The sequence below is a fragment of the Muntiacus reevesi genome, chromosome 5 (assembly GCF_963930625.1).
Source record: "Muntiacus reevesi chromosome 5, mMunRee1.1, whole genome shotgun sequence".
In the NCBI taxonomy this organism is placed as follows: domain Eukaryota; kingdom Metazoa; phylum Chordata; class Mammalia; order Artiodactyla; family Cervidae; genus Muntiacus; species Muntiacus reevesi.
Window position 1 is genome coordinate 37616055 of NC_089253.1, and position 22996 is coordinate 37639050.

The 22996-nt window shown below is 45.3% G+C and overlaps 1 protein-coding gene across 1 annotated transcript; it reads left to right on the forward strand.

Moving 5' to 3' along the window:
* The first annotated feature begins 2723 nt into the window (after positions 1-2723).
* LOC136168944 (pregnancy-associated glycoprotein 2-like) lies at positions 2724-11670 on the forward strand. Its single transcript, XM_065936684.1, has 9 exons — positions 2724-2776; positions 3356-3506; positions 4336-4453; positions 4554-4675; positions 5891-6090; positions 7055-7171; positions 9477-9621; positions 9707-9805; positions 11518-11670. The coding sequence occupies exons 1-9, from the start codon at positions 2724-2726 to the stop codon at positions 11668-11670; spliced, it is 1158 nt and encodes a 385-aa protein (XP_065792756.1).
* Positions 11671-22996: the final 11326 nt, after the last annotated feature.

A 22996-nucleotide genomic window follows, 5' to 3' on the forward strand; every position in this document is an offset into this window, starting at 1 on the left:
TGTTATAAAAAGGAAATATAACAAATGATGTCTCTTAACAGAGTTTAAAAAAGTTAATTCTTTTATGAAACCTATGGGTGCATTGCAACCAGAGATCCCATCACCTATTACTGTTCCTCAAAATTGGCACATTATTATTACTGATTCACAAGATTGCTTTTTTAATATACCTCTACACCCTTTAGACCGGGAGAAATTCACTTTCTCTCTCCTTTATCCTAATCATATCGGGCCTCATAAAAGATTTCAGTAGACTATGTTACCTCAAGATAGGCTTAAAAGTCCTGCTACTGCTGCTGCTAAGTCACTTCAGTTGTGTCCTACTCTATGCGACCCCATGGATGTCAGCCCACCAGGCTCCCAGATCCCTGGGATTCTCCAGACAAGAGTACTGAAATAGGGTGCCATTGCCTTCTCCATAACAGTCCTAGTATTTGTCAAAATTTTGTAGCCAAGGCTTTACTTCCTATGTGACAGCAATTCCCTCATGAATATATCATTAATAATATACTATAGCTACAACAAAAGGAAGTGGAACATAGGCTTGTATAAAATATGATTGATTATAGTGAAAGAAATAATTGCTATAGCTATGATTGGTCCCTGTGAAATGTCTGGTCCAAGTCCCAAGTTCTTCAGGGTTTGCAGCAAGTTTTCAGATGTCCCATTGTTTAGGCCCTATCTGTTTATCAAGGATGATTCGAGGACGAGGTGGGGGCCATTCCATCGTCAAGCTAGCCAAGAAGTCCTCTGTCATGGTAATATTCCATTGTAGTATTAGTAACCTTCCATGTTACTTGAGTAATATAATCATACATAGTATTTTTAATATCATCTGAGCAGTTCAATTACCACATACTATGAGATCCCCAATGGACAATTGTATGATTAGCTATAAACATTAATTTTCCTGATTTGGCCTGACATTTGTCCCAATGAACAGGAATATATTTAAAGTTCTTATTAGTAAACCCTTTGCATAGTGTTCTTTGTTTTTTCTTTAGTTCTTTTCCTAAAGTTTTAGTAGTATAAACATGATTCATGGACAAAGAAAGGGCAGTAAGTAATCCAAGAAGTATCAGAAAGTCCTCTTTTGGAGGCAGGGGAAGGCCTAAGTTTGTCGGCTAACGTTTATGCATAATTCTGTTGTGCCCATACACAAAGGAAGGATTTCATAACCTAGAATGATATTAATTAGTTTTTCTTTTTCTTCAGGATGAGAGGGCCCCTCCAAGTTCCAAGGAGGGGGCATATGTGTTGACTCATTAGTGGATATGATTGGTTCTATATCTGTCCATTTTACAACCTACAATAAAAAAGGGGGGTTAGGTATATAAGCTCAGTAAGTGTGATCAATCAGGTCAGCCTGAGCGGGGGAAGCAAAAGCAAGCAAAGCAAGCATAGCGAAGAAAAATATTTTCAGGATTCCGAGGCATTCCCTGTTGAGAAATCAGATTTTCAGTTTAATTAGTAAGGGTATTTATCTGTCCCCAAGTAGGGAGATTATAAGGTCGATGACGTCGAGTGCAGCGTTTTTTGGAAATTTTTAATGTCTCCATGGCTTGTTTTGGAATTCTTTCTTCCTGGGTTTTTTGCTGTTTCATCTCTAGTCTGAATGCTGGGGGCCCCTTAGGTTGAGTCTTCTGAAGAGGAAGTCATGTGAGCTCGTTGGATCCATCCGGAGAAATAGAAGCATATCCTTTCCCTGTAAGATTAGTTTCTTAGATTTCCATTGATTAGTTAACCCGTCTTGATATCAAATGGGCAAAGGAAGGGAGTTTCAAAACTTCTTTTTTTGTTTGTTTGTTTTTTGTTTTTTGCTTTTGTCAAAACATCTCTTTGTAGTAAGTGGAACTTTAGCTAAACAATTGGCTGATCAATTATCTGGGCTAGACCCATATAGATGGCTTCAAAGCCTTACTCATAGCATTGGGTCTAGAACTATAATTTTGGTGATTGTCTTAACAATTATATTTGTTGTCTACTGTTGCCTTCATGCAAAGATTGTCAAAACTGAATAAACTCTGATGGTCAGAACCCTTCTTACAAATATTATAAATAAATAAGGGGGAATTGTCAGGGAGTGTTTGACGGGAGGATTCCTACGTGCTGTCTCTCATGAGTCCTCTGTCCCTCTTCAAGCGGAACAGCACGCTGCTCCCAGGGACTGAGGTCATTGTGTGAGGCAGGCTTGGGTCTCCCTTAGTAAACATTCTCTTTAGGACAAAACTCCTTAGTCTTGCTCCCCTTTCTTGAGATATGGATTGCCTCCTGACCTTGTGACTAACATTACCCCTTGTTCCCTTGGTAACGGTTGATGTACGTTCGGTTTTCTGATCTCTATCATTCCCAAAAGAAGTTTCTTGCACCACAGCCTATATACACTCATAGGAAAATCATTAAAGCACCTTTGCTCCATCAGAGCTTAGGTCCCCGGGTCTTTTTTTCTCTCTCTCTCTCTTTCTCTCTTTTACTTTCTTATCATTGACTCTGTACCACAAAGTTCCGGTCCATTAAAAGAACCCAACATTGTCTAATCCAATGTCCACAGAAAATGATAGAGATAAAGATTTTATCAAGAGTTTGGTATTCTTTATCAGATCCATTAGTAGCCTAAAGGGGACAATTATCTCAGGTCAGAACATATATAGCTAGGAGCTCTTGGCCACCACTGTATGCTAAGAACCTGAACTTCCCTGCGTACTAGGACCCAGGAAAGAAGCATGAAGTGGCCTGTGCTCTTCGGGCTGGTGGCCCTCTCAGAGTGCATAGTCATGTAAGTATGGGGACTGTAAGTTGCATCATCTCTCTTTCTGGGATTTCTCTTTTCGTCCTCTTATTCTTCCATCCATCAGGGTTAGAAGAGAAAGTAATCACTCTCTGGCAGTCTTAAATTTCAACTCTCACTTATTGATGAGAATATTGTCATGGGCATCGTTCATGGGGCAGGCCTACAGAGTTGCATAACTCTGGGTGTACCAGTCACATCATGACCCATATAAAAATGGCACTCCTGGGAACTGTTCAGTGCATGACCTGTGCAGCTGTCGGTGTGGTGCTATAGAAAAGCATTTCTCCTGCATTTGCTTTTAGGTCTTCTCTCTGCTCTCTCTCCTCTGCTGTATGTATGTGTCAAGGTCTTCATCTGTGTGGGCTCCAAATGGTCATCTGGTTTACCCAAGATTACACAACAGAACCTGTATGCAGACCTAGTCTTTGACATGTCTTTGCATGGCATGCTGATAAAAGATGACACTCATAAAAATGCTTGGAAAATACACAGTGCCATTACAATGCCAGATATGACACTCATACTTGGTTATTGGCTCTTCCTTTTCCCCATGCTTGGTAAAAGAATCCCTATGACGAAGATGAAGACACTTCGAGAAACAGTCTTGGAAGAAATTATGCCAAAACATTTCCTGGAGGAACAATCTTATAGCCTGTCCCAGGAAACTACTCTTGACCACAACTTCTCATCTCATCCCCTGAGGAACTTCTTGAACGTGAGCATGTTGGGAGGATGGTGCTTCACAGCTGAGGCTCTGGTCCAGCACTGGGGCTCATCTGGAGGTGCCAGGTGGGATGTTGAGGCTGGGGCTCCTGCAGGAGGCAGAAACAGTGGGGAACAGGAACCCATTCCCAGAGAAGAAGGCAGTCTCATCCTCAAATCTTGGTCTGTGGTGACTGGGCCCAGCAATGACCAGCTGGTAGGTAAACATCCATTTCTGGGTCAAAAAGGTGGCATTAGTTTCAGGGAGATTATTCTTTCTGAACTAAGTGAGCCACTGATAAAAGATGAATGGTGAGACATGCCAAACAAAAGATAACACCGACTGCAAATCAAGTGTGAATCCTCAGGCAGAGAAAGTTCACCCTCCACAGATCCAGAAAAGACACTAATTTACTGAGCCCCTAATGCAGGTGACTCCATAAAGGTCTAACACTATAGCTACTGTTTTGTTTAGTTTTTAAAGGAGGGGGAGATGCTTATCTCTTGTTCAAGAAGGCATAGACAAGCCAGAGAGAGTAAAAAATTGAATACATATCAAGAAGGGGACCACCCTCATGTTGTTGACAGGGCATGCTCTGAGATTAGCAGGAGTGGCCTGGGGTCAACTAGGAGGGCCACCTGGAGAAGAAGGTGATAAGGTTGGCCTTAAAGAGGAGACTGGAGAGCTTCTCAGATGAAGGGACCTCTGAGCAGAGGCTGTGAGGAAGGGCAATTGGAAAGTGATTTCAGGCCTTGGGATGCCCAGAGGGAGGCAGGACGCTATGAACAGAGGGTAGCCAGGCAGCCAAGTCTGCCCTAACCTCCCTCCCTGACCCCTGTAGATGGCCTACACCATCAACATCACCATTGGAACACCCCCTCAAGAGTTCAGTGTCATCATTGACACCAGCTCGTCTGACTTGTGGGTTTCCTTCATCTACTGCCAAGCTCCCTCCTGCTGTGAGTACCAGCCCCCCACCCATCTTGTCCTCCCCCTCCCCCCCTCCCCCCCCCCCTCCATTCCCGGCACCTGACTGATACCCATCGCTTGTGTCGGCAGCTAAACACTTGAGATACAACCCTAAGATGTCCAGCAGCTTCCAATCTGACAAGGGGAACCCCATCAAACTCAGTTATGGATCTGGAAGCATAATGGGAGTTCTTGCCACTGACACGATTCGGGTAATGTGGGAACCAGGGGCTCAGTCAGGTCTGGTCCTGGGAGCAACCACTGCCTATAAAATAGATGCAGCTGGGAGGGACTGCCTTTCTGAAAGTCTCCTCGTGGCTGGCCACATGCCCAGCAGGGCCCTGTCCCTGGGGAGACAGCGCCCTTGCTGACACACAAACTCCCAAAACAGTGAGCCCCAGAGAGAGGTTTGGGGTGTGGACCTGCATCTCCATTACCCAAGGTGCATTTTGCTGGAGTGGGAAGAAGGGGGAATGAAGCACCCCCTTTTATATTCACAGGCTCTACAGGGCACTTTCATGGTAATAACTTGTTTTATCCTGCAACATCCCCAGGCAGGAGGTACTATTATTAGCTCAGGATAAAGACGAGGGACGTGAGGTATAGAGAGTGAGGGCCTTGCCCAGCTCATCTATTTTTTAAGTTGGAGCTTGACTGTCCTTCAAGACGCAAGTAACTGTGGGATTTGGGGAAACGATAAAGCTGATCTGGGGCCCCTGGGGCAGCACAGGGCTTCAGGTATCCAGGCAGGGAAATCAGGTGTCACAGTTGTAAGATGGGACTGATAAAAGGGTTCTCACTCTAGGAGGCCTTTGAGACTAATAAAAACTATGTTCTGTGCCCCCACCCCCACCCGCACCCCCCCACACACACACACACAGTGCCTGAGTATGCTCTCCCTGTGTTTCTCTGTCTGGGCCTCTGTCTCCCTCTGTCTCACACACAAGTGTGCACATCCCCAAAAGCCTGATATCCAGGAAGAATGTTCATTAGAACCCAGCCAAAGATATTGTATAATGGGCTTTTGTCTTCCTGGGCAGACACAGGATCCACAATGCATTGCAATGAATTCAGTTCATGTTTGTCATCAGATCATAGTGTTGCCAAAGAGAAGACTATTCTGCTCTCTATTCATTGTATCCTCAGAGGGGAACCATTCAGTCCTGCCCTGAGTTTGGTTGCCCCACCTGTACAGAAGACATGAGACCAATTTGACTCACTCAGATGGTGTTTGCAGGATAAGCAGGCATTGCTAAGATGCATGGCCCCACACAAACGGAACCCAAATTCCTGTCCCAGCTTGATGTCCCCATCTGAGATCAACTGATGATTCAGTTCTCTAGAGTGCTAATGGCATCTACAGTCCCACAGCCCAGTTCTAGTCCCACTTCCCAAATTTTACGTGGGCACACTCTCCTCTCTCACAGATCGGGCGACTTATTGCCAAGTCACAGACATTTGTCCTCAGCATGAATCAGCTCAGTGGGGCCTTGGAACATGCACCTTATGATGGCATCATGGGCTTAGCCTACCCCAGCCTTGCCATCCAAGGGACCACCCCCATCTTCGACAGCATGAATAAAAATGGAATCATTTCTGAGCCTGTCTTTGCCTTTTTCATAAGCAGGTAAGTCTGAGCTGGACAAGTCCTCTCTCCAAATTAACTATAAGATGCTTTCAGTTGCATGAAAAATTAAAGACTACCTCATCCAGAATATTCCTGTGAGATGGTCTAGCCTAGGAGAACTATGGCCCCAGGATCACATCTGGCCCCGTCACTGGGTTTTTATTTTTATTTATTTTTTTTTTTTTTTACTGGGTTTTTATCAATACAGTTTCATTGGAATACAACCATGCTCATGGGTCCAAGGGTGCAGCTTTGTCCAGGGAGGTGGAGGTAATAGGGAAAGCAATAGAAGGTGTCAGGATATTGGAGGAAAAGGCAACAGGATTTGCTAATGAATTTGATAAGGATGGAAGGAGAAGGATGCCTGGAATGTTTCCTTCCTCATTAACATTTCACTGAGAACCCAGGATGAGCTACAGAATTTGCAAGAGCCAGCACAAAATGAAAATGTGAAACCCCTTGTTCAAAACACATTAGGGATTTCAAGACAGGGAGAGTGGAGGTGGGTGGCCTGCTCAGCTTGAAGTCCCATGGACAGCACAGGTCACAGGCAAGAGGAGTCAACCCTGGGTGAGACTGAACCCATGTTCTTAGCTCCCTCAGACATCAGCTTTCCTGAAAAATGACAGGCTAGACAAGGAGGAAGCCCGACCCCTCCAGCATAGAGTCCTCTGAGGGTATATCTGAGCATCCAGGTGGCTGGAAAAGTCCAGGCCCTCTTCAGAAGGATGGGTGGTCGGAGCCAGGCCTGGTTGGAGCCAGGATGCCCAGCTTCGAACCTCTTCTGTGACACTCATTAGATGGGGACCGACCCTGGTCAGGTACGCAAGCTCTCCAAGCATCCGTTTCCCCATGTGTAAAATGGAGACCGTAGTAGTGCCTCTGACGGGTCAAGAAGTGCAGCCCTCAGACAGTGGCTGGTGTTACCCTCCTCCAACGAGCCCCTTCTTCCTTCTCTCTTCAGCTGGCCGCAGAAGAGCAGCTTGCTGATGCTTGGTGGGGTGGACCACGCCTACCACAAGGGACCTCTCAAGTGGGTACCAGTGACCCAAGCCCGCTTATGGCAGATAACGGTGGACAGGTAAGTCTGCCCCTCTGAGGGCCACTGCAAATGATGCTGCCACACATGCACATGGACACATACAATTCAGTTCAGTTCAGTCGCTCAGTCATGTCTGACTCTTTGCGACCCCATGAATCGCAGCATGCCAGGCCTCCCTGTCCATCACCAACTCCCAGAGTTTACCCAAACTAATGTCCATTGAGTTTGTGATGCCATCCACCCATCTCATCCTCTGTCGTCCCCTTCTCCTCCTGCCGTCAATCTTTCCCAGCATCAGGGTCTTTTCAAATGAGTCAGCTCTTCACATCAGGTGGCCAAAGTATTGGAGTTAGTTTCAGCTTCAACATCAGTCCTTCCAATGAACACCCAGGACTGATCTCCTTTAGAATGGACTGGTTGGATCTCCTTGCAGTCCAAGGGACTCTCAAGAGTCTTCTCCAACACCACAGTTCAAAAGCACCTATTGTTCAGTGCTCAGCTTTCTTTATAGTCCAACTCTCACATCCATACATGACTACTGGAAAAACCATAGCCTTGACTAGACACACCTTTGTCAGCAAAGTAATGTCTCTGCTTTTTAATATGCTGTCTAGTTTGGTCATAACTTTCCTTCCAAGGAGTAAGCACCTCTTAATTTCATGGCTGCAGTCACCATCTGCAGTGATTTTGGAGCCCAAGAAAATAAAGTCTCTCACTGTTTCCAATGTTTCCCCATCTATTTGCCATGAAGTGATGGGACCAGATGCCATGATCTTAGTTTTCTGAATGTTGAGTTTTAAGCCAACTTTTTCACTCTCCTCTTTCACTTTCATCAAGAGGCTCTTTAGTTCTTCATTTTCTGCCATAAGGGTGGTATCATCTGCATATCTAAGGTTATTGATATTTCTCCCAGCAATCTTGATTCCAACTTGTGCTTCTTCCAGCCCAGCATTTCTCATGATGTACCCTGCATATAAGTTAAATAAGCAGGGTGACAATATATAGCCTTGACATACTCCTTTTGGTACACACACAAATGCACACACAGTCACACACAGACATACGCTCCACACACACACGTAAAAACAGATACAGAGACACATATAAACACATACAGAGGCAAACATATAAACACACAGAGACACACAAATACATGCAAACATGTGCACAGGAACACACACAACCCATGGGTTCACAGTTGCCCCAGAGCTGCTGTCCAGGCCTCTGACCAGGGTCCTGAAAGGGTCCAGAGAGGCCTGGGCAGCTGGGGGAGGGCTGCATTCCTCTGCTGTGAGGTGGGGAGCCTGGTTAGAGGCCCCTATAGTGTGAAGAAAAGAGGATCAGGGGGAATTTCACCAACCTGAACAGGGTTGTGTTAAGATGACCTACTGACCAAGGCCACCCAGGACCTAGGGTGTGCTCACGACACAGAATTGCCAGTTGAAAAGCTGAGAAAGTCCTGAAAAACTGAGAAAACTGGTCTCCTCAGAGAGAAGTTACACAACAGTGGAGAGAGTTTGGCTGCAGTCTTGACACCTGAGAGCAACGCATAAAAAGAGACACCCCACCTAACCAGTGCTACTTGCCGCCCGAGCCGGGCACACAGCGGGGCTGGGGCTGTGCCTGAATCAGGAAGCTGGGATCCAGGCGTGGCCTGAGGACAAGGGGCGAGAATTGATGGGATTCTCTGTGATAGCCTCAGGCCAAAGCTCACCTGCTCTTTGGAGGCCCCTGGGTCTGCTCATGCTACCCTGGCAGGGACCTCAGGGTCTGAGCCGGGTGAGGGGGCAGTGCTGGGAGACAAACTCTCCCAAGGCAGCCTGTGTCTCCCCCACTACCGCTCATTCATTCACTCAACAATCATACATTGTGCATCGCTTGTGTGCTGGGCACTTGAGGGAGGCACTGAGGATCCAACTTGCCCTGACATCTAGTGAGGCAGACGTACGTGAAACAACATGAAATGAAGTTCCCACACAGTGAATTACCACCTTGGTACATGCTAGACACGAGGAAGGGTCTACAGGGTCTGAGAACGACAGGAGCCTTATCTACTCTGGCGGGGAATACTTTCCTGACATAGTGACAATTAACCTGGAAAGTAAGGAGAAATTTGCTAAACAAAGGGGATGAGGTTCTAGGAAGCTTGCCAGCACAAGCCCAGGCCCTGAGCCTGGTGCCTGTAAGAACTGAAAGGAAGTTAAAAAGATGATGTGACCAGAGGAAAGAAAAACAGAGTCAGGGCAAGAGCTGAAGAGCTCTTCAGGAGAGAGTCAGGGAAGGGATAGTGATACGGGGGTCTCCAGAGTGATCCTAGTGCCTGCTTTGTCCCTCCGTCTTTCAGCATCTCCATGAATAGAAAAGTGATTGCTTGTTCCGGCGGATGTCAGGCCATTTTGGATATCGGGAGCTCATATTTGTTTGGCCCAACTGACATAGTCAGCAGCATCCAGAGGAGCATCAACCCCAGCCCCCTCCAGAATGAGCAGGTGACGGGTCATGCCACAGTCATTCTTGGGCTCCCCACACACCAAGGAACACCTGGATCAACCTCTCTCCTGCTTTCTTTTACAGCGATTGATTTCATGTAACCGTGCCATGACCCTGCCTCCTGTTATCTTCACCATCAATGGCATGAGCTTCCCACTGTCCCGTAAATACTACATCCAGAAGGTGAGGGACAACCCTGGGGGCTGGTTCCCAAATCTCAGACTTACAGGAACCCTTGGGCTCCTGCTGGGAGGAGGGCGCCCTCTGCAGGCCGGATCACATCATTGCTGCACCTCAGATGCTGCTGAGCCCCGGTGGCTGGGCCAGCGCCTCCCACAAAACCAAACACGTGAGAGTGAAGGGCAGTCTGGGACATCCCTCCTCCTGCAATAACCATGGAGACACCACCCCATGCTGGCGTGGTGGGAGTCACAAGCAGAGGGGAACACTAAGGGCCTCAGGTTTCCCAGAGCTTCAGTTCAACCAGAGACCTCAGATGCATGAACACGGAAAGTCAGCTCTAGCAATCCCTGAAATAGAACAAGTGACAAGGTGGGTTGGCTGAGGACAGTCCTATTGTGCTGTCCCACCATAGGGGTTAACAGTCTCCCCTTCCCAACATGGAAGTGTCCAGATTGAGATCATAAATTACATGCTTATGCTAGAACTTGGCTACAACGTCGCACTCTGCGAGTTGCGGTACCGATCCCTCTGTGGGGAGGTTGGATGCTAAGGTGAATACAGGAGTACAGTGGCTGCTCAGTACCGGCACAGGGTGGAGGCTTCATGTCAGCTCCCCGTGGGAGTTCAGAGCAGGCTGATGGGCTCAAAGGAGGCTTTGGAGAAAGGGAATTGCAGTCATTCTAAACCCCCAGCCTCATAGAGGAATGAGGAAGCCTGCTTGGGTTGAGGCAAATCTATAATAGATTCTATGGTACCACGGGGGCTGTGCCAAAGGGGACCAGGGGCAGATTAGGGGTGAGGAGGGCTACAGACCAAGGGAGCACCAGGGTAAGTCACCCAACCCAGCTTGGAGTGGCCAAATGATGTGAGTTTAGGACCAGAAATTTTTCCTAGACGGCCTGAGCGCAGTATAAAGAATGCGTTGTGGCAATATTACTTACAACGTGTAACCAACAACAACCTACTATGTAGCACAAGGAGCTCTGCTCAGTGTTATGTGGCAGCCTGGACAGGAGGGGAGTTTGGGGGAGAGTGGGGACATGTATATGTGAGGCTGAGTCCCACTGCTGTCCACCTAAAACTATCACAATACTGTTAACTGGCTATCCTTCAATACAAAATTTAAAATTTTTTTAGAAAAAGAATGGGTTGTGGGCAATGGGGAGAAGAATAGGTATTCCCTGGGGAGGAAAAAAGACGGCAGGAGTCAGAAGGAAAGAAACAGCAGAGTCAGATGGGGAGCTATGGGCCATTCTTTTTCTTTAAAAAAAAAAAAAAGTACTTTGAAGTAGAGCTGACTTACAATGTTGTGTTAATTTCTGCTCTAAATCTAAGTCATTCAGTTTTATATATATATATAAAAATGCATACCTACTTTTTCATATTCTTTTCCATTACAGTTTATCACAGGATACTGAATACAGTTACCTGTGCTATACAGTAGGACTTTGTTGTTTTACAGTCTCTATATATATCAGTTTGCATCTGATAATCCCAAACTCCCAGTCCTCCCCTCCCCACACCCCTCTGTCATGGCAACCACATGTTTTGGCCCTTCTTGTTCCTATACCCTCACTTCTGCAGCTGCTGTGAGAGCCACTTGATTCTTCCCAAAGAAGGGGAAAAAAATGGAAAAGCTCTCTGCTCTGGATATTGAGGGGGGTGGCAGGCAAGTGCTCATGCTGACTGGTGTGTATTTTTGTCTCCCCCAGGTTTCTGAAGACATCTGCTTTATAACCTTTAATGGGGGCACAGAAAACATGAGCCCCTCAGAGACCTGGGTCCTGGGTGACATCTTCCTGAGAGCATATTTCACAGTTTTTGATCGGGGAAACAATAGGATTGGCCTGGCTCCCTCAGTGTAAATACTGGGCTGCTTCAGGAATCACTCAGGCCCACTCCAAAGACACCTTCACACCTAGGGCACTCCCGCCCAGGAATGCTGGTGAACTGTGTTTGGTGCTATGCAAGCCCTGTCCTCAGAAAAGAATAAAGGATTTCATCTCAATAGAGCTAATACAAATGGCTGCTTCTGTTTGGGTTGGGGAGGTGCATCAAAATTGGAAAGGATCTAGAATCAAGTCTGAACCACAAGTAAAAGGATCCCAACTCCAATTGGCTTCAGGAAAGGAGAGACTTATTGAAAAGACACTGGGGATCTGGGATGCAGGAACTGGAGCAGATCCAAAGATCTCAGGGACTGTACCTAGGAATTCAGAAGCCATCAGCTCACACTTTGACACCCTCACACTTCCCCTTCTCTCTTCTTTGATTCTCTTAGCCTGACAGCTTTCGTCCCTCGGGTTTCTATACCTAGTGAGAGTTTCAAGCTGCCTGCTTCACGCCTTTATCTCTCTAAGGCAACTAACCAGTAAGGGAAGAAGCTCAGAAGACATCAGGGTTCCAGGGAGTTCTTTGAAGGGACCACATCTGATCATGTGTCCAGTCCTGGACCAAGCATCCTGACAGGGACCAAGCATCCTGACCAACCATCCTATAGCTGGTTTAATTCATCACCAGGCCCTGCCTGTTATGGTTATGTGTGCTTGACCAATTCCTCCAGAACCACATAGTTGAAACTGGGGAAAGGTACCCCCAAAGAAGTGAAGAGTTTATGACAGCAACACCAACTCCACCACTTCCCATCCAGATGGATAGGGTTACAGTGCCTGCACACTCAGTCATATCTGACTCTATACGACCCCATGGACTGTAGCTCCCAGGCTCCTCAGTCCATAGGATTTGCAGGCAAGAATACTGGAGTGGGTAGCCATTTCCTTCTCAGGGGAAATTCCCAACCCAGGGATTGAACTCAAGCCTCCTGCACTGGGAGCAAGATTCTTAACTCTGAGCCATGTGGGAAGCCCTCTTTCAGAGGGATGGTAAGGGGTAAAAAAAAAATAGCTTCTACCCTCCCCATCTCAGAGGAACACTGGCAGTAGCTTTCTGCTCCAGGGGGATCTCGGTGAAGTCCTTCAAGTTGAGATGGTTTCTGTTCCTCCTCCCACCCCAGTCACCAGCTCTCTACAACCCATACCTGCTGTGTCCTTTCCAGTCCCATTTCCCAAGTTTCAGGTCTGTGTGGATCTTTGAGCCATTCCCCTCCTCTGGGGTCCAGCATGACCCTTCCATTGGCCTCTAGTGCTGCTGGGGAGGATGCCACTCATATAATGGGGGACCCAAGGTGCACAGAGCCGTCAGCCTTTCTGACTTCCTTCAAAGGTAAAGCTCTAAACCATTTGGTTCGAGTTGCCATGGATTGACACTATAAGAGTGGAAGCATCATTTTCTCTCACCTGGAGACCTGAGGCAGAGGCCCTGAAGGGGACACCAGAGTCAGAGGCAGAGAAAAGATAAGAGAAAAAACAAACAACAAAAAAATAAGTAACGTGGAAAACAGACCCAACTCAATGCATAGTATTGAAAGGTTGCTGCTGTGAGCTGTGTGTTACACTGGGATTCGTGACCTCTGGAGGAGAGGATTTTGATCTGGGCTCAGAGACATGACTTGATTACTTGGAGCCTTTTGTGTAGCAAAGTTTTATTAAAGCATAATAAAGATAAGGAAAGCTTCTGACATAGACATCAGAAGGGGACAGAAAGAGTGCCCCCTTGCCAGTTTTCAACGAGGTATTTTATGTCTGTTAGAAAGCTATTAACCAGATAACAGACACCTCAGCGCTGAGGGAGTTTCACATGCCCTTCTCCCACAATACGCATTTTTGAGACATCCTCTGGCCATAAAACAATTAACAGGAATACTAGTTGGATGAGCCATTTACAGCCCAAGGTTTGAGAAAAGAAAAAGAAAATTAGTCTTAGGTGGAACCATTTTGAAGAAAGACAGATTCCAAAGCAAATATATAGTTTCATTAACACAGCTTGGGAAAAAAATACTTCCATAAGAAAAACACATTGGTTAGTTCAAGGTAGAACCAGGCATCATCAACACAGAATTTAAAGAAGACTCTTTGAATTTTGTGTGGAGAAGGGAAAAACATCTGCCACTTGCAGTTTATGATTTCCTTCTGCCGCTTGGGGTCCTCTGGCCTTCCTACCTGTTACCCTCTCAGTATGGGCCTTTCCTCTACAAGACAAGCATCAGTCAAAGAGATGTATTCCTCATTTCTTCCTCATTTTTCATTCACTACAAGTTTACTGAGCAGCTATATGTGCCAGGTGCTTTGGTGGGCCCCAGGGGAGAGGAATGGGTTGGAACCCACCACCAAATCATGGAGACAGATAAAAAGACAACTCTCACTGGGGAGGGCAGATGGAGAAAACAGCAGAGCTGTGGGTAAGAGGCCAAGGAGTGAAGAGCTTCCTTTCAGGGAGACATGAAAAGGCTGGCAGAGGGCAAGTGGAGGGTCATTGACTTCAGGCTTCTCATCGAACCCTGAAACACACCCATCTACCTTGAGGTTGCCATCTCTGTGCAGAACAGCCCTGTGTCCAAAGTTGCCTGTGCCTGGCCCCTTTAGGTGACACTGGATTATGATCCCCTTGACAGCAAATATCATGAACTGAGCGAAATGGAGACTCAAGTGAACAGTCTCTCAAACTCATTTTCCAAGTAGTCTTCATAGAACCATAAGCCATGATTCTGTTGGTAAGAAATCACCAGTAAGTGTAAGAAGCACAGCTCTGGTCAATTGCATATGCGATCTTGCTGTCTCCACACAAGCCTGGCAAGGCATGTCCCCCATTGTACAGATGGAAGATGTCTCCTCCGATCTTCTTTCATCCATACTGGAGACAGGCACATAATAATCCCACAAGTAATACATGCTGACTAAATGAATGGGTACATTTATAAATACTTCCAATAGAACACATTGGTGCATCCATGTTGGGAGACACGCATGGTCTCAGCACAGCTACTGTCATAATATGAATTGGAAAAGGTCAGGCTTTGCCCCTCTAGATCAGCTGGGACTGATCAGCTGGGGCTTTCCTAAAGCTGGGGCTAGAGCTGGTGTCTGTTAAGGAGCCTCCTGTTCTTGAAAAGTGAAAGTGAAAATCGTTTAGTTGAGTCCGACTCTTTGCAACCCCATGGTCTATACACCCATGGAATTCTCTGGCCCAGAATACTGGAGTGGGCAGCTGTTCCATTCTACAGGGGATCTTCCCAACCCAGGGATGGAAGCTAGGTCTCCTGCATTGCAGGCGGATTCTTTACCAGCTGAGCTACCAAGGAAGCCCCTCCTGTTCTTGAGGCTCTATGTTTGTAGCCTGTGCCACCAACATGAGGATAAATTCTGATCTTCAAAGCAATAATCTTACCCCATCCTCCACTTTTATCCTTTACAAATTGTAGATCAGAGAGATGTATACCTTAGGTAAGAGAAACAGTGGGAAAAAATAGCAAAAAGATAGGTCTGGAACACTTCTTTAAGAGTGTAACTTTGCTCAATCTTTCTGAAGATGTTTTGTCCTGAATATACATATGGCCTTTGTCCCAGCAATTTTGCTGCTAACAATTATACTAAAGCGATGGTCAAAAGCAGCCACCAACATAAATGACCAAGAATGAAGTCCTCAGAGTCTCCTACAAAAGAGAATATCTGGGACATCCCGAGGTCATTTCAACATAGAGTGTCCACAGCATAGACAGACAATCGCACAAGCAACTGCCTGAAAATTGTATTTAATGTTATGGGAAGTTATTCCAATAGGACATTGAAAGAAAAGAACAGAAAACAAAACAGCATGATCCAGGTTTGCAGAGCAGTTGGAACACAGTGCAGCCTCCTTACCAGGCATGGACATTCTGGAGATTTTCTGCCTGGGTTCAAATCCCAGGGCAGGAGTCAGAGGGTTGGACAGACAGAGGTGACAGCAAGGCCACCATGGGGGCCGCTGCAGATGCGTGAGGCCCAAGACAGGGTGGGGACAGCTGGGAAGTGGGGAGGAAGTCACACAGCATCCACAGGTACAGAAACAACAGCTCTTTAGGGGATGGTACCTCCCACTCTAAGGAGATCGGACTGGGACCCAAGCAGGAAAGGAAAAGGTGCTGATCTCTGTTACCAAGAAGAGAAAATGTATCACTGTTTCCTCACTAACAAACCCTGAGAAAGAAACTTCCTCTTTTCCCTTCTCTCCTCCTTCTTTCCTTCCTTCCTTCCTTTCCTTCTTTTGTCTCCTCTGAGCTTCCACCCCCACAGAGCTCACTGTTTCCATTGTTTCCCCATCTATTTGCCATGAAGTGATGGGACCGGATGCCATGATCTTTGTTTTCTGAATGTTGAGTTTTAGGCCAGCTTTTTTACTCTCCTCTTTCACTTTCAAAAAGAGGCTCTTTAGGTTCTCTTCACTTGCTGCCATAAGGGTGGTGTCATCTGCATATCTGAGGTTATTGATATTTCTCCCAGCAATCTTGATTCCAACTTGTGCTTCATCCAGCCCAGCATTTCTCATGATGTACTCTGCATATAACTTAAATGAACAGGGTAACAATATACAGCCTCGATGCACTCCTTTCCTAGTTTTAAACTGTTGTTCCATGTCCAGCCTAACTATTGCTTCTTTACCTGCATACAGATTTTTCAGGAGGCAGGTAAGATGGTCTGGTATTCCAATCTCTTGAAGAATTTTCTACAATTTGTTGTGATCCACACAGTCAAGGCTTTGGCATAGTCAATGAAGCAGAAGTAGATGCTTTTCTGTGTACACCTTGGGCCTTGCTAAACCTCTCACCATGGGGAGGGGTCATGAAGTCTCCAGATACTGGCCCTGCTGTCTGCAATCTTGCCTTCAACTTCTTCCCGCTACTTTCTATCTTTACAAAACCCAGCTCATGTACCTCAAACGCTGGGAACTCGATCTATTGGATGATAGTAAGGCCCACATGCAGGTACACAATACCCGGTAGATGGAAACCAGTGTGATGCCTCTGGTCACTACCTGCAAAGAGGAGGCTGCAGAAAGTCCCAGTGGGGAAGAGATGCTGGTGAGGGCTTCGATCAGGATACCTCTCCAGATCTGATGTCAATAAAAAACGCAAGGTATTGATGGCTCTTGCTCAATAACGATCTACCCTGGGACTGTTCAGCTCAACAACAAATAGTTTCACCTGATATCAGATCCTATAAACATAAACTCAGGGGAGAAAAAGGAAAGACTGAATGCAAAGCAAAGCATTTTCTAAGCATGAGGACACTCAGATTAGAGTAAGGTATGCAGACCTAGAGATAGGGGGCGGTGCCCCTTCCCCTCTTTCTTTAGCATAAATAATTAGTGCCATCTCTTCACTTCCCCCAAACTCTGGGTGCAGAGTGGAAACAGACAACATGGGGACTGATGTCTTGGGTTTGCATTTTGGCTCCTCAGCACTTTACCTGTGTGACCTTGATCAAGTCTCATAACTTCAGTTTCCTCATCAGTAAAACGGGTAGCAAGATGATAACCCCACCATGGGGATCGCATGTGTGCCTGGGATGAGCGAGGGTCCCTGAGAGAGCTTTATGGACTCCTGAGTCTGGAATAAATATTAATTATTCTGCCTCTTCTGCTCTGCTAGGCATCCAGTCCCATCACCTCAAGGGAAACAGAAGTGGAAAAAATGGAAACAGTGAGAGACTTCATTTTCTTGGGCTCCAAAATCACTGAAGACAGTGATTGTAGCCATGAAATTAAAAGACTCTTGCTTCTTGGAATAAAAGCTATGACAAACCTAGATAGCATATTACAAAGCAGAGACAACACGTTGCCGACAAAAGTCTGTATAGTCATAGCTGTCGTTTTTCCAGTAGTCAAGTATGACTATGAGAGTTGGACCATAAAGAAGACTGGGCACAAAAGAATTGATGCATTTGAGTCATGGTGCTTGAAAAAACTCTTCAGAGTCCCTTGGACTGCAGGGAGATCAAGTCAAGCATCCCTAAAGGAAGTCAACTCTGAATATTCATTGGAAAGACTGATGCTGAAGCTGAAGCTCCAAAACTTTGGCCACCTGATTTGAAGAGCCAACTCTTTGGAAAAGACCCTGATGGGGGGAAAGATTGAGAACAGGAGAAGAGGACAGCAGAGGATGAGAGGGCTAGATAGCATCACTCACTCAATGAACAAGAACAGGAGCAAACTCTAAGAGATGGTGGAGGCCAGGGAAGCCTGGTGTGCTACAGTCTGTGAGGTCATAAAGAGTTGGACATGATTTAGCAACAGAACAACAAAAGGAAAAACAGGAGCAGGCAACCAGATTTACTCTCCTACCTCAAACAACACCCAACCAGACATATTAAACGAAACAACGGTTTTCAGACATTGGACATCTGGCAGCAGAGGACAGATTCCTCAGAGGGAGGAGCAAAGGAAATAAGCTCTACATTGAATCAACTCTGACAGTGTTCCAAGTGTTTCCAACTCCAGATACTGTTTCCAAGCCTGGAGCAAGAAGCATATATCCAGGCAAAGCCCTGCAGTCTCCTCAAGCTGGGAAGAGAGATTTGGGGCTCTAGGTAGCCAGAGTTCACAGGAGAGAGCTACACAGAGAGAACCATGGAAATCTGCTAGAGACGCAACTCCTGTTTTCAGCTGAGCGTTGATAGTACTGGTCAGGATTAGAGGAAACAACCCTTGAGCCTCAACTTGAGCCATGACTAATTTGTGTCACCACCTAACAGAGTGGAAATAGTTCATAATTCACAGGACATCAAGAGGGCACTGAAGAGGATATTGCCTTGAGTGTTGGGAAAAGTAACCCTGGTCTAAAGGCCGGTCTCCCCTCAGCTAACAAAGCTGAACAGCATGCCTGTAAAAAAAATAAAACAAACTATTTCCAGGAAATTAACAGTGTCCCCAAATAGTACCAGAAATATTTTTAAAAATAAAAAATTTTAAAAATAAAAAATCCAGCACCCAAAAGCATAAAATTCCTAACATCCAATGTCCAATCAAGAATTTACATGAAGTGTAATGAAGTGAGAAATATGATCCATAATGAGGGGGGAAATTAATCAGTAGAAACACACTCAAAAATACAGATAACAGAATTAGCAGGGAAGGACATTAAGATGGTTACTACAATCATATTCCATACATTCAAGAAGCTAAAGAAGATTGAACATTTTAAGCAGAGACATGGAAAATATTAAAAAGATCCAAATCAAGATTCTGGGAATGAAGTATACAGAATGAAAATGACAGCAGATTAGACACAACAGAAGAAATGATCAGTAAACTTGAAGAAACAGCAACAGAAACTACACAAAAGGAACCACAAAGTTTTAAAATACAGGCAAAAAAAAAATTGAGCAACAGGGAGCTTTGAAACAACTTTAAGAATACTAAAATATATAAGTAGAGTTCCAAAGAAGCAAGAGATAAGAGACAGAGAAAATTCCTGAAGAATAACTCAGTGTAAAATTTCCAAATGTGATGGAACCTTTAAGACCACAGATACAAAAAATCAATTAACCCAAACACAAGAAATATGAAAACTACACCAAGGCACATCATAAATACATTGATTTAAACAAATAACAATAAAAATTGCCAGAAGGAAAAAAGACATATTGCCCACCGGTCCCCATCACCCAGTGTCCCACGTGCCTCAGACTCTAGGCATGACCGTCAGGCAACTGTAACTGCACCCTAGCAAGCAGGTTCAGGCAAGAGGTCTGCCCAACATGTAGACGCAGAGCACAACCTTGAGTCACAGCATACCTGTCAGAGGGAATTGCAAGGAAAATGCCCTAGCTGACATCGTCAGGTTAAATTAAAATCTATGATCTGGAAGGTGAAAGTGCAATACATGTATGTGTTAGTCACTCAGCCATGTCCAACTCTTTTTCACCCCATGGACTGTAGCCCAGCAGGCACCTCTGCCCATGGAAATCTCCAGGGAACAATACTGGAGTGGGTTGCCATTCTCTTCTCCAGGGGATCAGAGGAACCCAGGAATCAAAGTCAATTATCCTGCATTGCAAGCAGATTCTTTACCATCTGAGCCACTGGGGAAGCATGAAAGTGGACTAGAAGAGCCTTGAGAACTAAACCCAACTACAGTAATAGTCATATTAAAAGTATGTGGTCTAAACATCCCTTAAAAGGCAGAAATTTTAAAATTGGATTTTAAAAAATACAAAGCATCTACTGCTGCCAACAAGAAATCCACTTTAAATATACAGACACAAGTACTTCAAAAGTAAAAAATATGTAAGAGATACCCTTTAATTATGGTAAAACACTGTGGTGGTGGTTTAGTCACTAAGTCATGTCCAGGTCTTGCAGACCCATGGACTATAGCCCACCAGGCTCCTCTATCCATGGGATTTTTTCAGGCAAGAATACTGGAGTGGGTTGCCATTTCCTTCTCCAGGTAAGTCCTAACCCAGGGATCGAATCCCAGTGTCCTGCATTGCAGGTGAACTCTTTACTGACTGAGCTACCATTTACCATTTTAAACATTTAAAGTGTATAATTTTATGACATTAAGTACATTCACACTGTTGTACAAGCATCATTACCATCAACCTCCAGAATTCTTTCATCATCCAACTGAAACTTTGTACCCATTAAACATTAACTCCCATTCCTCCCTTCCCCAAGTCCTTGCCAACCATCATTTTTCATTCTATATCTATGAATTGGTCTCATAAAATTGCCTCCTCAGGGTACCTATTTGAAGATCTGTCCTGCCCGATTTTTCCTGAGCCCAGAGTGCCTCATTTCTGCTCTCCACCCTCAACTCCTTTCAGGGGAGGTTGAAAATCACCAGCCGCTGCTGCAGTATTTACTCCTGGAAGAGGTATATGGCGAGCGCTGTGGCAACTGCCAATTTGTAGATAGAGCCCCATGCGTGTGTGCTTAGCCACTCAGTTGGGTCTGACTCTTTGCTACCCCATGGACTGCAGAATGCCAGGCTCCTCTGTCCACGGGGATTCTCTAGGCAAGACTACTGAGTGGTTTGCCATGCTCTCCTCCAAGGGATCTTCCCAAACCAGGGATCAAACCCAGGTCTCCCGCTTTGCAGGCTGATTCTTTACCAGCTGAGCTACCAGGGAAGCCCCACATGGTCATAAATTTGACCTTACTTTGGGAGGCATTTCATGACCATTTCATCGCATGGTGCTAGGAAGTTTCATTTCGAGGTCAGGCAAAGATTTTACCAGTAGGCCACTCCATGTGCCATTACTGGACTAAGTCTATCAACAGTAACCAAGGGGCTCTAGACCACACGGGGTCTGTTATGGTCCAGGAAAAAATTCCCTCTTGTTGTATCTTCCCATATCTAGAGTGACACTATTACAATCACTAATGGCAAACGCACTTGCCACGGGCACTAGTCATCTACCTTTAAAAGGATTAAATCCAGAGGGATGGGATGGGGAGGGAGGTGGGAGGGGGGTTCAGGATGGGGAACACATGTAAATCCATGGCTGATTCATGTCAATGTATGGCAAAAAGCACTACAATATTTTAAAGTAATTAGCCTTCAACTAATAAAAGTAATTGGGAAAAAAAGAAATACAGATGGTTAATAAACATATGAACAACTTCAAAAATAAATAAATAAAGTAAGTGTTGATAGGTAAAAAAAAAATAAAAGGCTTAAAAATTCAACATTCAAAAAACTAAGATCATGGCATCCAGGCCTATCACATAATGGCAAATAGATGGGGAAACAATGGAAACAGTGACAGACTCTATTTTCTTGGGCTCCAAAATCACTGCAGATGGTGACTGTGGTCATGAAATTAAAAGACTCTTGCTCCTTGGAAGAAAAGCTATGATAAAACTAGACAGTATATTAAAAAGCAGAGACATTACTTTGCCAATAAAGATCCATATAGTCAAAGGTACGGTTTTTCTAGTAGTAGTCACGTATGGATGTGAGAATTGGACCATAAAGAAGGCTGAGCATCAAAGAATTGATGCTTTTGAACTGTGGGGTTGGAGAAGACTCTTGAGAGTCCCTTGGACTGCAAGGAGATCAAACCAGTCAATTCTAAAGGAAATCAACACTGAATATTCATTGGAAGGAGTGACACTGAAGCTGAAGCTCCAATACTCTGGATACCTGATAAGAAGAGCAGACTCAATAGAAAAGACCCTGATGCTGGGAGGGCTTCCCTGGTGTCTCAGATGTTAAAGAATCCACCTGCAATACCAGAGGCCTGGGTTTGATCCCCGGGTTGGGAAGATCCCCTGGAGGAGGGCATGGCAACCCACTCCAGTATTCTTGCCTGGAGAATCCCCATGGACAGAGGAGCCTGGCGGGCTGCAGTCCACGGGGTCGCAAAGAGTCAGACACGCCTGAGTGACTGAGCGCAGCACAGCACTGACGCCGGGAAGGATTGAAGACAGGAGGAGAAGGGGACGACAGAGGCCGAGGTGGCTGGATGGCATCACCGACTCAACGGACACGCGTCTGAGCAACCTCCGGGAGATGGTGAAAGACGGGGAAGCCTGACATGCTGCAGTCCACAGGGTCACAAAGAGGCCGGCAGGACTGAGTGACTGAACAGCAATGGCATTTGCAACTATGTATTAGATCAACTGCTTCAAGTCACCTAGTCTTCAATTTCATTGCAGTTCCAGTCACACATTTGGTAATGCAAGAAACAGCAATCTTGCAAAATAGACAAAATACAAATAACAGAGCTAGCAGTATTATTTAAGTTATAAGTAAGAATTAAACCAAGAACTTGCATTAGGTGTAGCCCAGTATATTCTCAGGTCGTTTGACTTAGTCTATTCTGTATCAATCTTTATCTTTCAGGGAAATTATATATTGGCACTGTCCATAAGGCTCCCAGCCTCATTTCCTATTGTTACTAACCCAGTTACCCTTAGTATAATTTAATTGGTCCCCAGTTAAAGGGTGACCTGAAAACTTAAATGACCACAGCCTAGTGTTAACCGCATAAATCCATCCTATAAATGTTAGAGGTTTTATTCCTAATTTTTGCTTGTTGTTCTGGTTGAGTTTGAGTAACTTAGAGGAAAATTCATATTATGTCCAGGGTCAGAGCAGGTATTAATTGGACAGGTGAGAGGATCCCACTTAGTAATATCAAGAGTAGCCTGAACAGGACTGAACTTTCTTTCTGCTAAAATTAATTTTGGAAGGGTCAGCTAATTAGAATCTTATAGTAGAGAAATTCACCAAGGTAATCTAGACTTACTCGACACAGGTAATTAGCCACAACCCAACAACTGAATAGATTTTTTCTTTTGAATCAGTTT